General features: G+C 42.2%; 1 protein-coding gene across 1 annotated transcript; it reads left to right on the top strand.

Moving 5' to 3' along the window:
• The first annotated feature begins 11,056 nt into the window (after positions 1-11,056).
• On the top strand, positions 11,057-15,146 carry LOC139455673 (nicotinate-nucleotide pyrophosphorylase [carboxylating]-like). The gene is made up of 3 exons (XM_071237229.1): positions 11,057-11,669; positions 12,232-12,363; positions 14,383-15,146. The coding sequence occupies exons 1-3, from the start codon at positions 11,094-11,096 to the stop codon at positions 14,635-14,637; spliced, it is 963 nt and encodes a 320-aa protein (XP_071093330.1). The 5' UTR covers positions 11,057-11,093; the 3' UTR covers positions 14,638-15,146.
• Positions 15,147-16,129: the final 983 nt, after the last annotated feature.

Genomic DNA, 16,129 nt, shown 5'->3' on the forward strand with positions numbered 1-16,129 from the left:
GGTTGTAGCTCAGTGTACAGCTGATGTGGGTTGTAGCTCAGTGTACAGCTGATGTGGGCTGTAGCTCAGTGTACCGCGGATGTGGGCTGTAGCTCAGTGTACAGCTGATGTGGGTTGTAGCTCAGTGTACCGCGGATGTGGGATGTAGCTCATTTTACAACGGATGTGGGTTGTAGCTCATTTTACAACGGATGTGGGTTGTAGCTCTGTGTATAGCCGGTGTAGGCTGTAGCTTAATGTACAACTGGTGTAGGCTATAGCTCAATGTACAGTCAGTGTAGGCTGCAGCTCAATATGTAGGCTGTAACTCAATATGCAGGTTATGGACAAAGCTCTAGCTCAAGGTACAGCTGGTGCAGGCTGTAGCTCTGTGCACAGTCGGTGTAGGCTGTAGCACAATATGCAGTCAGTGTAGACTGCAGCTCAGTATGTAGCTGACGGTCAAGCATGGTCAGTAAACACTGCTACGTGAAGAACACCGAACCATATAAACACAGCTAGGTGACCACACTGAACCATGTAAACACAGCTACATGAAGAACACTGAACCATGTAAACACAGCTACGTGACCACACTGAACCATGTAAACACTGCTACATGAAGAACACTGAACTATGTAAACACTGCCACATGAAGAACACTGAACCATGTAAACGTTGCTATGTGACCACACTGAACTAAGTAAACACTGCTACATGAAGAACACTGAACCACGTAAACGCTGCTACGTGACCACACTGAACTATGTAAACACTGCTACATGAACAATACTGAACCATGTAAACACTGCTACATGAAGAACACTGAACTATGTAAACGCTGCTACATGAACAAGACTTGAACCATGTAAACACTGCTACATGAAGAACACTGAACTATGTAAACGTTGCTATGTGACCACACTGAACTAAGTAAACACTGCTACATGAAGAACACTGAACCATGTAAACGTTGCTATGTGACCACACTGAACTAAGTAAACACTGCTACATGAAGAACACTGAACCACGTAAACGCTGCTGCGTGACCACACTGAACTATGTAAACACTGCTACATGAACAATACTGAACCATGTAAACACTGCTACATGAAGAACACTGAACTATGTAAACGCTGCTACATGAACAATACTTGAACCATGTAAACACTGCTACATGAAGAACACTGAACTATGTAAACACTGCCACATGAAGAACACTGAACCATGTAAACACTGCTACATGAAGAACACTGAACCATGTAAACACTGCTACATGAACAATACTGAACCATGTAAACACTGCTACATGAAGAACATTGAACCATGTAAACACAGCTACGTGACCACACTGAACTATGTAAACACTGCTACATGAAGAACACTGAACCATGTAAACACTGCTACATGAACAATACTGAACCATGTAAACACTGCTACATGAACAATACTGAACCATGTAAACGCTGCTTCATGGTTTAGAAAACATTTGCAACCTGATGAACAGGGAAAGGTGGTAAGTAAATAGACAGCAAGTGTTAGACAGCAAGCAAGTAAACAATGTTTTACCACAAACAATGAAGCATGGCCTGTGAAAAGTCAGGGGTGTGGGATGAATCAAGATTAGATATTCGTTTCAGCTACAGCGACAAAACTTGATTTTTAAAATTTAAAACTAGAGCCTGAATTTATGTTTATATTACAATTTTTCTTAGTTAAACTCCCATCTCCTCTCCCCCCTCCACCCGTCCAGCCCAACGTTACCTGGGTAGGCCCCTTACAGTGTTAACTCCCGGGGTGGCGACTTCGGCCCGCTTCAACTCAACTGTATGCTTGAAGCGTTCAAGAGTTGTGTCCCTCTTACCGAGAATGTTAGCTATGCACTGGAGTCGGAAGATGATTTATCTTTTAGTAGTCCAATCGTTTTGATTAATATTGTATTGTGTGTGTTGTGCCCTCCAGGGTGTTGACTCATACGTGACATACAGCACGGATTCACCTAACGCATAACCAACTTGATGCGGACACCGCCACTGTCTCAAAACAGGCTACAGATTTGTCTGCAATTGACAATGGCCATTTTGTACTGGCATGTGACCATTAGGACAGAGAACATATAACGGTTGTTGTAGACCATCGGGAGCAGAGAGATTCCTGGAGCACATGTAACGGTTGTTGTAGACCATTAGAGGCAGAGATATTCCTGGAGAACACGTAACGGTTGTTGTAGACCATTGGAGGCAGAGAGATTCCTGGAGAACACCATACGGTTCTTGTAGACCATTGGAGGCAGAGAGATTCCTGGAGAACACCTTAAGGTTGTTGTAGACCATTGGAGGCAGAGGGATTCCTGGAGAACACCTTACGGTTGTTGTAGACCATTGGAGGCAGAGGGATTCCTGGAGAAGACGTAACGGTTGTTGTAGACCATTGGAGGCAGAGGGATCCCTGGAGAACAACTTACGGTTGTTGTAGACCATTGGAGGCAGAGGGATTCCTGGAGAAGACGTAACGGTTGTTGTAGACCATTGGAGGCAGTGAGATTCCTGGAGAACGTGTAACGGTTGTTGTAGACCATTGGAGGCAGAGGGATCCCTGGAGAACACCATACGGTTCTTCTACCCCATTGGAGGCAGAGAGTTTCCTGGAGAACACCTTACGGTTGTTGTAGACCATTGGAGGCAGAGGGATTCCTGGAGAAGACGTAACGGTTGTTGTACCCCAATGGAGGCAGAGAGATTCCTGGAAAACATGTAACGGTTGTTGTAGACCATCGGGAGCAGAGAGATTCCTGGAGAACATGTAACGGATGTTGTAGCCCATTGGAGGCAGAGGGATCCCTAGAGAACATGTAACGGTTGTTGAGACCATTGGAGGCAGAGGGATTCCTGGAGAACACGTAACGGTTGTTGTACCCCATTGGAGGCAGAGATATTCCTAGAGAACATGTAACGGTTGTTGAGACCATTGGAGGCAGAGGGATTCCTGGAGAAGACGTAACGGTTGTTGTAGCCCAATAGAGGCAGAGGGATTCGTGGAGAACACCTTACGGTTCTTGTAGACCATTGGAGGCAAAGGGATTCCTGGAGAACACGTAACGGTTGTTGTAGCCCATTGGAGGCAGAGGGATCCCTGGAGAACACGTAACGGTTGTTGTAGCCCATTGGAGGCAGAGGGCTTCTTGGAGAACATGTAACGGTTGTTGTAGACCATTGGAGGCAGAGGGATTCCTGGAGAACATGTAACGGTTGTTGTAGCCCATTGGAGGCAGAGGGCTTCTTGGAGAACACGTAACGGTTGTTGTAGCCCATTGGAGGCAGAGGGCTTCTTGGAGAACATGTAACGGTTGTTGTAGCCCATTGGAGGCAGAGGGCTTCTTGGAGAACATGTAACGCTTGTTGTAGACCATTGTAGGCAAAGGGATTCCTGGAGGACACGTAAACAGCCTAACAATGGGTCCCACTGCTGGAGAAGGCTTCTTCCTAGTGATGAAAAATGTAATCCACATTAGAAATGTCTTCATCATCATTTCTATAATGCTTAGCAGTTCTTTCTTCAGATTTGGATGGCGGTGGAAATCTGACGGTGTCAAATCTGGTGAATACGGAGGATGTTCTGGGAGTTCAAAGCCACAGTCATGCATTGCAGCCATGGTAACAACAGACGTGTGCACCGCTGCATTGTCCTGGTGGAACAACAAACCTTTAGTAAATTTTCCACGACGGTAGCCTTGGTATTCTCACGCAGTTGCCTAAGCAGATCAGGATAGTCTTGCCCATTTATGGTCTTACCTTTCGGTACGTCGTCCCCAGGAAGATTCGTTTGGAATCCCCCAAACCCGGAGCCATCAACTTGCCAGCTGATCGAACAATGACATTAAATGTTTCCACTGCTTTTGCTGTTGACTAGTCTCCTGAGAGATGCAGGTCTACTGTATGTGACTGCTCCGAAGCCCAGTGGCAGAGTAAATAATAAACTCGGAGTTGTTTATCACACACACCGTCAACAATAAACTCGGAGTTGTTTACCCGACATGTCATCAACAATAAACTGGGAGTTGTTTATCACACAGCGTCATCAACATAAAACTCGGAGTTGTTTACCCGAGATGTCATCAGCAATAAACTGGGAGTTGTTTATCACACAGCGTCATTAACATAAATCTCGGAGCTGTTTACCCGACATGCCATCAACAATAAACTGGGAGTTGTTTATCACATAGCGTCATCAACATAAAACTCGGAGTTGTTTACCCGACATGTCATCAACAATAAACTGGGAGTTGTTTATCACACAGCGTCATCAACAAAAACTCGGAGTTGTTTATCCCACACGTCGTCAACAATAAATTCGGAGTTGTTTATCACGCACGTCATGAACAATCAACTTTGAGTTGTTTATCACACACACGTCATCAAAAGTGGACATAAGCTGTTGACGTCTACTATTTGACTAAGAGTTTACGGCCTAGACATAACAACTTATGTAAAATACATGTGTATGTAAATACACAAGTAACGCCGGAGTGCCGTGACTGTAAATGTGGGGTAGAACAGGTCTTCAGCAATCCATTCTTGCCGTAAGAGGCAACTAACGGGATCCGGTGGTCAGGCTCGCTGATTTGGTTCATGTATGTCATCGTTTTCCAATTGCGTGGATCGATGCTCGTGATGTCAATTACTGGATTATCTAGTCCAGACTCGATTATTTACAGACCGCTGCCATATAGCTGGAATACGGCTGAGTGCGTCGTTAAACAACAAACAAAACGATTGTAAATGTTCACAATTACAGCAATAATGACGTAAAATACGTCTCAGTCAAATATACACATGCACACAAGTTAAGCGCCACCATATTCATAGTCTCTTGATTTCACGTGTGGGAATCAGAATACGAAATATGATGATGTATGACTGAATTAGGCTTCCATAGTTTCATGAACCCAAATTTGTCCAGATACCACAACGAAAGCGTGCTTTACGCGTTACTGCAGTTCCCCTACACTATGAATAGTGAAATTCAAGTTTCAGACACGTGGTTGCATTTTGCTCCTGTGTGAGATTCCCCTTCCAATAGAGTTTGAAAATCAGCCATGGCGAGGAGAAAGTTAACGAACACTGAAAGATGGCAAGTGATAGGCATGAAAAATGCTGACATGACAAATGGGTCGTCATCACAGTGTTAGCACTCGTTTGATTGTCAAACATGGTCAAACCAATGATGTCAATGGCAGGCATATGTCTAGTAGGCCAAGAAAGACCTCTAACAGAGAGGATAGACGTCTGTTCAGGATAGTCAGACGAAATCCATTTGCCACTTCAACAGATTTAAAACTGCAGTGGATTACCCATCAGAGACTCTCGACGATGACTCTAAGACGTCGCCTCAGAGCGGCTGGTTATAACGCCAGAAGACCAGTAAAACGTCCTCAAATGACTGAGAGGCCCATGCGGAATCGTCTGATATGGTGTCGTGCCCGTAGTCGATGGAACTTGGCCAACTGGAGAAGGATCCATTGGTCTGACGAGTGTTGAATAATGCTACGAACTGTTGATGGTCGAATACGTGTTTGGAGGCAACGTAACACTCGTTTTGCACCAAGGAACATCCAGAAGACCTTAGCATGTGGCGGGGGGTCTGTCATGATATGGGGTTGTGTTTCCTTCGGCTGCAAACTGCCGCTGGTGACAATTCGTGGAAACCTGAATGGCCAACAATACCAAGATGCCGTTCTTCGTCTAGTGGCAGTCCCTCATTTTGACGACCATCCTCTTCAGACAAGACCTGTTCACATGGACGACAATGCTAGACCACACAGATCTCGGCTTTGGCTTATTTGCGTCAAGAAGCTATTGCTACTCTTCCTTGGCCGGCCTGTAGTCCGGATCTTAATCCGATTAAGCATCTCTGAGACATTCTTGGCCGGACAATCAGACATCGTGATCCCCCAGTTCAAAATCTCGCTGGACTTGAAGCCGCACTTCATGAAGAATGGATCCGTTTGCCTCAGAGAAGCATTCAACGACTTGTAATGAGTATGAGGCGTAGGGTTGAAGCTGTGGTCAATGTCCGTTGATCATAAACACGTTACTGACGTTTCTGTCTTGCAATAGACTCTGCACTTCCTAGGGGTGTCTAAGTGACACCTGATATGGTCTGCTGATATCATGACAGTTACATGACAAAAAAAGTTTTTCAATGTTTTCTGATCCTTCAATTTCTGGTCATCGGTAAAATTCCTTTCTGCTCATATTCTTTTGGAACACAAGGTAAACTTGCTTTTGGACAACTTTTGCATCACACGAGGTTTACATATACGGCTTATAACAATCGTACATCTCGTTATAATAGTCATCATTAAGTGCCAAAAGTAACAGCTCACAAATATGGTAGGTGGCGCTTAACTTTTGTGCATGTGTATATTATAAACAATTCAGAACCATTCTCGTACCGTAGTTATCTAAATAACAATATCATTGTCATCTGGTCAAAATCTAGTGTATGTGATACACGTTCTACCACATTGTCATCTAAACAGTGGTGTATCATTTAATGTACAATTTATTAAACATAAATGTATTATCAAGTATGCAATGTAGAATCTTGAATTAGGTAAATCACTTGTATTTCAATATCTTGATTATTTAGAAGTTATATTGATATCTCATTATGTTACACAACATGTAAACCTGAAACAGAAGGAATATCAACTCGAACAACAATATATTTGTTTATGTTCGCGTATTACGTATTGCGTGTACACGAATAATATAATGTGCAGTATTAAGTTAATTCCCCCATGTATCGCAGTCATCTGACTCGGAAAACGGGGTCGCGCACAAATGAGTGAAAACAAAGGCCCATGGCAAGCTACGTCAACAATAATTTGTCAATACATAGAGAACTTGCATCTTTACGGGAAGGAAAATCATATACCCTTTTGGTTAAAACGATTAATCTCAAGTTGGAAACAGGAATCGCTAATTGACAGCTTGGTGAACTGGAAGTCTGCCTTGGTATGGGTGAAAACAATATCCTGTTTGTTGTTTAACGCCGCAGTGAGCAATATTTCAACTGTATCAGGGCGGCCTGGATCGGAAAAAACCACTGGCGTCACGTCACGTCACGTTTCACGTGTCACACCTCCGTCCGGACACTCGCAACGAGCCAAGTCACGGAGGTCACGCCTCTTACGGCAAGAAATGGAGTGCTGTGTTACTAACCCTAAATATAATGTAAAAAGTACTCTTAATGTAAACAAACTTTACATTAAGGGTTGCGGGTTAACCCTTGTTACAACCCTTTATGTAAAAATTACTCTTAATGTAAACATCGTTGGGTGGCAGGTAATATCATTTTTACATTTAGAGTTATCACTATAAAATAATACTGATCGGATATTCATAAAACTTCGCAAGATTCCATTGATCGTTAGTTTGTCTAGATGTCCAAATGACTTATCATTTTTATATTGCCTCTCTAATACCATAGCGACGATAATAGTCAGTTGGCCACCAGCGGAAAAGAGGCTTAGTTTAGATTTTCGTTCCCACATTTTCCTGTATACCTTAAACATTTTCTATTGCATAAAAAAGGTATCTGTACACAATTTGCATTTGGTAGTGAACTTGCAAGTGTGTGCGTGACTTTTTACGGGGTCATGATTGCATAAATTGAAGGAAAAGTGCATAATTTGAAAAATTGTCTGTAACATTTTTTAAGTCATTAAACTATCCAAATTAAGCCCTTGATTACATGTAATATGTTCGGTTATGTGAATTTGGCAAACAATTCGTTTCATTTAACAGTTATTCTAATTCTCAGTGAAAACATTGATAAAAATCATGGGTTTTTTTCTTTCTTCTTCAAATCTTGTGAGAGGTAAATCACAAATTCCATTGAATTGTGGCAATAAAACCACTATAGCTGCATATCAAAATCTGCCTTAACTATTGTGCTATCCTATACAGAAAACAAAATGAAAATATATTTTAAAGGGGCTTAGATATTGTATACAATGTTACCCCAGCCCCCCAAAGACAATTTTTACGACAATTGCTTATTGATATATGATGGTAGATTATACTAATGTAGTGGATGAGTGGGATAATTGCAACAATGTTTAAAAACACAAAATAATAAAATCATAAAGAAAAATGATGTTTCAAGTTTTTTATATGATCATCTATGGTGACAATCTTGAATTTCAAGATGGCCGCCATTTTTACCTGTTTTCAAAATCAAAATTTGTTATAGTTCGTCAACATGGTCATGTAATATATCATATGAAAGCGTTTTACATAGTCTTTTCAATGATGTATGGTATTCACTGACTTCTGTGGTAAATTGATCCCTAACAATAAAACAAATGGTATATTGAAAGCTAATTTCTCTAGCGACACCAATCCACCCCCAAAGTCAGATTTCAACACTCAACATTGTAGACATACTGCACTTTTGCCCAAGCATTTCACTAGTTTATCAATTGAGTGTAAATGCACAACAAGCAGATGCTTATAACAGTTACGGACACACCAGATTCATTTGATATTAAAAACGAGAGGAATTCGAATGCAATTATCTTTGTTTTTAAAAAAATCACACCGTCGGTTTCACAAGCACCGTGTCAAATATTATTACAATGGAAAGTATATATCAGAAGAAATGGTATTTAAATACATTGTAGTCATTGAACTCTATTCGGCCCACCCAGGCACTCCATTTGCAGCGTTTTGATTCCTCTCTCCTTGTGGAAGCTTCCTGCCAAGTTTGGTTGAAACTTACCGGGTAGGATAAAAGATGTTTTTTTAAGTAAGTGTTGATGACATACGATGGATGCAGCACCATGACATAAGCTTACCGCGGAACTTCGTACCAGGTGAGCTATAAATGCTATATTTCCACATATTTTTTTAAATTAATCGAATTGGATTGTGAATAGATATCGCACGCCGTACAAAGACGGACGGCAATACGTCACATAATCCTTTCGGCCATCTTGCATGTATGGATGAAAATTAAGCTAACTAGAACTGTCCTTTTGGGGGATTAAGTACCTCCCGCAGACGTATGATAATGTTTACATGAGCATGGTAATGGAAATGAAGGCATCTCGTGCAGTATCCGAAGCTACACCTACGTACATATCTGAAAGAAATCGATGCAGTAGTTAAGAAGTTGTTCAGACAAATTGGAATGACGAAGTAATAAAGTGCAATAACTCCGCCGAAATGAAAAAAAACCCCAAACAATTGCAATGTCCCCAACTACATGTTGAAGTGGTCACGTGTACAATGTTTATTTGAGAGCAGTCAATTAGTTCAGGAGGAATTGTCCGGAAAGTTATCTTCAACGGACATGCCGACAGACCGACAGACCCCTAACTTCGTTGCGGGGGTACAATGTACTTATAATCTAATGAAATGATATTCACGAGGGTTTTCAAAAGGGCTTCATAAATATATATTTTCTGTCTGGGGTAATTTTACCGGATTTGTGCTGATCATCCACACCTACAGTCTGTAGTTTCATATAGAGCATTTATAAGTATGGGAAAAGAGTCTTAAATAGGGTGAATGATGTAAATTTCGAACAGTTTGATTACTCCGTTCCATTGCTATTGTAATAAAATCTGCTTTGTGTGCAAAAATATATCTACATATCTTTGAACGAAATCGAACACCTAAATTTCGACCAATCAGATGCCTCGGTTACATTGCCATGGTAAGAAAACGTATTCGGTTGAGTCCTGAAATAAATTGTACCTAAATACCGAATTTGAACGAAATCTCCAAATATCTAGCTCTGTAGATACTGGTTCCCGTTGCCATGGAAGCAAGGTATCAACGTAAATACAGTCATAGTCTATAGTGCCCCGAGATACATATACCAAGATTTAACAAAATCAGCTAGATGATATGTTAGTGCTGACCACTTAAAGGAAACCTGTAAATAACGAACAGGTTGTCGTTGTTGAGAGGTTGTTGGAATATGAAAGGTGCAGTGCATTTGCACAAGTTCCATGGCACTACTATATGTAACATCTGAGAAAATGCGCAAAGTTGAAGGAAGAATATATTCTATTACGAATAATTATAAGAGGCCGAGCAACTATGAAAAATGTGAAAATAGCATAACCTACCCGATCAAACCTTTCACACTTTGTTTGTGTTGTGTTCGGATTTCTTGTCCTTATGGCAGAAAAAAACCCCTATGGCACGTTTCATGACATGACTTATATAATTATGACCAAGCGTTGTTTGTGGAGACTCCCCGCACATATCTGCCATTGTGCTGCTACCCGTACGTCCATGCGCTCGCCTTAGTTACCTCCACAGACTGATCTTCGTCAGTGGAGGCGTGCCACCTTCAGTCAAGTGTTAATGGACTTCCACACAAGATCTGGCATTATTCTATGTGTGAAGTCCCACCATTCAACACACCAACTATAAAACATACAATCAGTGGTCCCAATAACACTACTGAACGGCTGGATGCTCGTGACTGAGGTGAAAATGTATTTAACGTCGCGTTCAAGATTACTGCACTCACATACCGACGTGCATCCACGTGTGTGTGTGTGTGTGTGTGTGTGTCCATACCACAGGCACCCGATCCTCTCGGAGCTTAATTTAAATACATTTCAGTAGAAGGTCCATATATAGACATGAGTCACAAATGGTCATATCACAGGTTTGTGAGCGCAACGGATATACAGTGAATCCTTCCATAGATTGGTTCATGGATGTACTTGTGTTGCACCAACTAATGATAATTCTTTCTGGGACATTTTAAGACTATTCAGATTTTAAGATAACCTCCAGCTAGGCTTCCCGTTGACAACTGGCCAGTGTCGTCCTGTGTGGGAATTATTTGTTTCCCCACAGCATATACGTAAAGCATCTTGAGAATCTCATCTTTCAAGTCTGATCAACTGTAGCAGAGCTGAGCGCTACTGTTTCAGACCAACTGCCAATAATGTCACAGGGACATACTACGACAATGAGTTGTGACCTCCCCGTGTAGAGCCTCAAGGCAGAAGCTCTCAACTCGTCCCAAGCCAGTGTCCCACTTCAAACCTATCGGGGTAGAGGCCAGGTGCTCGCAGTGTCATGTCCGTCAGAACTACGTTAGATAACATAGATTGTAACAGATACTCGCACATCCTCTCCCCGACCAATCTGCGGCACCTTGCCCGGGAGTGGCTGAAGGAAGACACGCCGAGTTTTGACTATGCAGGCTTCGTCGTCGGGGAGAAGGAGGAACGTGCGGTGTTGCTCCTGAAGAGCCCAGCGGTCCTCGCGGGTAAGCCGTTTGTTGACGCTGTGTTTCGGGAACTAGACTGTACAGTTGAATGGCTCGTTGACGAGGGACAGTTATTGGAGCCGATCCACACAGTGGCGAACGTTACTGGCAAAGTCCGACATCTACTACTTGGAGAGAGAGTGGCCCTCAATTGCCTCTCAAGGGCCACTGGTATAGCTACAAATGCTAGAAAATTGAAACAGCTGACTGAGTCTGTAGCTTGGAAAGGCGAGCTAGCGGGAACAAGGAAGACAACTCCTGGCTTCCGTATGGTGGAGAAGTATGCTCTGCTCGTTGGAGGTGTGTCCACACACAGATATGATTTGTCGTCGATGGTGATGCTGAAGGACAACCACATATGGACAGCAGGCAGTATAGAACAGGTAATCTTAGTAAGCAGCCACCTCCACCTCCTCCATGTAAGGTTTTGTCAGCATGTATGCCCACAATAACGTAAGAAGTGTTTGTTGTACATGGTCGGATAGAATTTGGTACATATCATCCTAATTAGGATATGACATTGGAGTTTTAGTTGAAGGTTTTCAACAACCTTCTCTACAGGTCAAGCTAGATCACAGGAATGGTCATTCTTGGTGTAGTTCTCCACCTGTGTGTTCTGATCAACCCCCCCCCCCCCCCCCCCCCCACCCACACACACACACACACACACACACACCCCATACACACCCGCGTTTGTATGACATGAGCTGATATCCATATTTTCACCTAGAAATAGTGAGTAATGTAGTTGACTGAAAATGGGGGTAAGGGTTTTTAAACCTGTTTAAGGTAGCTACAGGCATAGGACCTTCTGTTGATTGCCTAACATTGGCCATGTGCCCCAACAGCCGGATAGTGGTAAGGTCAGCTGTGGGACGGGAAAGCGCAAATTACATTAAAAAATGAAGTGCATGATTGTGTCTGGCTCTTCGTTTTGTGTTACAGGCAGTAAAGGACGTGCGCGTTGTAAGTGGCTTCTCCTCAAAGATAGAAGTGGAGTGTCGGAGTCTGGAGGAGGCAAGAGAAGCTGCACGTGCAGGGTGTCACGTGGTCATGTTGGACAACTTCTCACCAAAGGTACCAAACATTGATAGCATCTGGGTTACCTTTGTGTGTATGAAGCACGCAATTTGGGATCATAATTCTTTAAGTCAAAGCCATACGACTATGAATAGATGTTCTTTCATCTTGTTTGCAGATGACAGAAAAACAATCCCTGATTTATTTAGTAGACATGACAGAATTATCTTAGTCACTCCATGTTAAAATGATTGAAGTCCAGGAGACTATTTCTCGAACTAATGTCAGATTATCAAAGTAGACGGATATTGAAGTATTTGAACCGAATTTATTTTGTATAAACTGCAAGGCAAAAGAAAATGTACACTTGAAAACTGGATTTGACCAAATAATTACAAATGTTATCAAAACGTTGCCAGGCTGAAAACTGTCGCCGCAACACTGCAAACGTAAGGCCCAAAGCAAAACTAGGATACTGTTTTCAAATACATCGCCATCGAATAAACTATTTCTTGTTTGTTTCATTTTTGCAAATCAAACAAGGGTGTATACTTTCTTTTTCCCCGACCGTTTCAACATAAATCAATGCTGATAGCGAACCAGATCGATCTGAGGCGGTTAGAAGTGACATGAGGCTTAAAATGTCGATTCATAGAGGTTCCCCATAACACGATGAATAAGTGATATTTTCGAGCAGTAATTATTTCTGTGGAATACCTCAACACTACTATATTATCCTCAGCCACAATGCTGTCTGGAATAATTAGACCGCCTCCGTGGTCTGGTGGTAGAGTGTCCGCTCGGAGAGCGGAAATTCCGGGGTTCAATCCCCGGCCGCGTCACACCAAAAGACGTATGAAGATGGTTCCTGTTGTTCCCCTGCCTGGCGCTCTACATTAAGGGCTTGAAAAAAGGACTGGTCGGCTTGGTGTCAGTATACTGTGTCTGAGTGGGGTATTCATGTGAAAATGCGGCATGGTATCTCAGTGGGCTAGCACTATAAAATCACCTAACCTCTGGAACAATGAGGCACTGATAACATCATATCCTATCATCGATGGGGGACCCATTTGATTCTAGTTTATTTCATTTGTATGTTATTTGGAAGCAAATTAGAAACAACAGTGATGAATTCGTAACACCATTTTCGCCTGTAACAATGCCTTAAACACATCTGTGACGTCATTCCATTGTTTATTGCATGGATCAATTTACCGAATGTTTTCCATGTTCATTTATAACTTTATAACCCTTTAGTACACGAATAGTACACGTTTAGTACACCTTAAGTACTCATTGGGAGTCGACGTCTCGTGGGCTCGCTTCACCTACACTAAACCGTACTTCAACCTAGATGTTCCGTCGAACGCAGATGTTTCCAGAACGTAATGTTTGTGTAAAACATGTTATGTGTAGCATCTTATTGTTTATTGATCTCGGAAAAGGCTGCTCACTTCATTACCAGGAGAGAACTGTCTATGGTCAAGTTATCAGCAACAAATGTTGTATTCATACGCCGCCCTTATACCAACAACGTCTTTTTTCAACGATGGATTTCGATAATGCGCAAAGTTTAACTGGGTGCTAAAAAGAGAATCTCACCCGAGTGTCTTTTTATATCAAATATATCAACACGAGTATTATCAACGAGTGTTGATATATTTGATATTAAAAGACACGAGGGTGAGAGTTTATTTATCATCCAATATCCAATATCATTCTTCAAACGTTTCAGTTTGTAGACAGTTAGTTATAAGCAGTGTCTTGCGTGTAAAAAGTACAGCTAACAGCTTCAGTAGCAGCCCCATTAGTGATGTCATTTGATTGTGACATCATGGTAACAAATGATGTCACAATGGTCTGCAAAGCATTGTGATGCAATTCATTGCAGCGATATCTACAATGTGGAAAACGCTTGATCTCACCTAAGCAATATCTCCCATGGGAGTCAGTTTTGGATGGTAAATAAATGATTACACTCGTACGCGTTAGACTCCTTTTTATTACACTTACTAAAAGGTCGTAAAATACTTTGAAATACACTCTGTAACAATGGTGTAATGTGTTGTATTGCAGGCTCTATCCCAAACGGCTGTGGTCCTCAAGAAGGAATTCCCCGAGTTGATACTTGAAGCTAGTGGGGGCATAACTCAGACAAGTGTGCGTAGCTATTGCGACGTCAACGTGGACGTCATATCAGTCAGTGGACTTGTGCAGGGCTACACCACGGCCGACTTCTCAATGAAAATTTTCAAGGACGGAAAGGATCCGAGGAATCTCATGGTTGAGCCGACTTTGAACGCTACATCGGCAGACGTCTATGAGACATAAATGATAAACTTAAATATATGTATATAATGTGTAAAATATCACTTAAACATGTGTCATGTATTGTGTAACGTCGTTCTGATCGGACGTTAAAGCAGTTGCAGCTTTCATAACTAAATGTAAATCCAGTGAACTCTAACATCATAACATTAGACCACATTCCACCCACTGGCTGCAGGTGGACAAAGCTCCATACATGCCGGGGGGACGTTTGAACTCACTGGCGTATAAGAACCCCGTTACAAAGGCAATGGTTCGTAAAGTATGTGTGATCCTTTCATCTACTGTGCCTTTTGAAGTTTCTGTAAGCTATCATAGCCTCCACTAATGTTTTGCCATTGTCTATAGTGTTGGCAAGATAAAAGATCATAAATCTCAGAAGCCGTTGTACCACATGTGGTGACATCAAGGTTTGTGATTAGGACATGGTGTCTTGAATTTTAATGAATATTGTATTTATGTCGTCCCGTTCTCACACACCTAACATACATAATACAGATGATCGGAATAAACAGCACGTATAGAACTGCACTTTCTTTATATCATGGCCCAAGACGCAAGTATTGCAAGTTGCAACAAACGACACTGCTGAATAATGAGAATATACTATTGATTTGTAATGAACGGACACAAGGAGAAAAAAGGGGTGTTGCATAGAGTATTGTCTACTGTAGAATGCATGTTTCAGTTTGTTTGTAATTTAAAGCCGCACTCAGCTATACTCCAGCTATATGACGGCGGTCTGTCAAGAATCGAAATTGTGATACGATGACATGCATCAACCAAGTCAGCGAGCCTGACCACCCGATCCCATTATAGTACACAACCCTGGCATATGAGAGGGTCACGTTCAAAGCATGTAAGAACTCAGCAGTTATGTGTAAAATCAAGGAAACTCAAATACAAGTTGCCTATCACGGCAAATACAGTTACCCCAGACCCGTGTGTCCACCACGAACATAGTTCACAGTCTGGCACAGTCTAGCAACATCTACCCATAGACCAATCAGATTCGTCATAGTGTCTGCGGAATGTTTTGACACCCTTCGGGACTCTCTTTGATGGCAAAGTCCTCCTCGTTCAGAAACGGTATGACATGGCAATCTGACACTGCGTCTCTGTAGCGGCCTCCAGTCAATTACCTCCAATGTGCAAAACACTTGCATAGTCATTATGATGGGTACAGCCACATCGATCCGTCTGCTGTACACAGTTAGGGGCGTAACGTTCATGACGTTAACTCCTCCGTAAACATACACAATGCCAATTACAAAATTGGAGCCGTTCATCGCAATGACATTGAGTGAGCCACATGTCGCCCACTCATACACTCAACCTGAGATCAGGTTCCACATTGTAACACGTGTCACCCACTCATACACTCCTTCTGAGACACGTGTCACCCACTCATACGCTCCATCTGAGATCAGGTTCCACAATGTGACACGTGTCACCCACTCATACACTCAACCTGAGATCAGGTTCCACATTGTAA

Source organism: Haliotis cracherodii, unplaced genomic scaffold (genome assembly GCF_022045235.1).
Source record: "Haliotis cracherodii isolate W230 unplaced genomic scaffold, xgHalCrac1.p SCAF_11, whole genome shotgun sequence".
NCBI lineage: Eukaryota > Metazoa > Mollusca > Gastropoda > Lepetellida > Haliotidae > Haliotis > Haliotis cracherodii.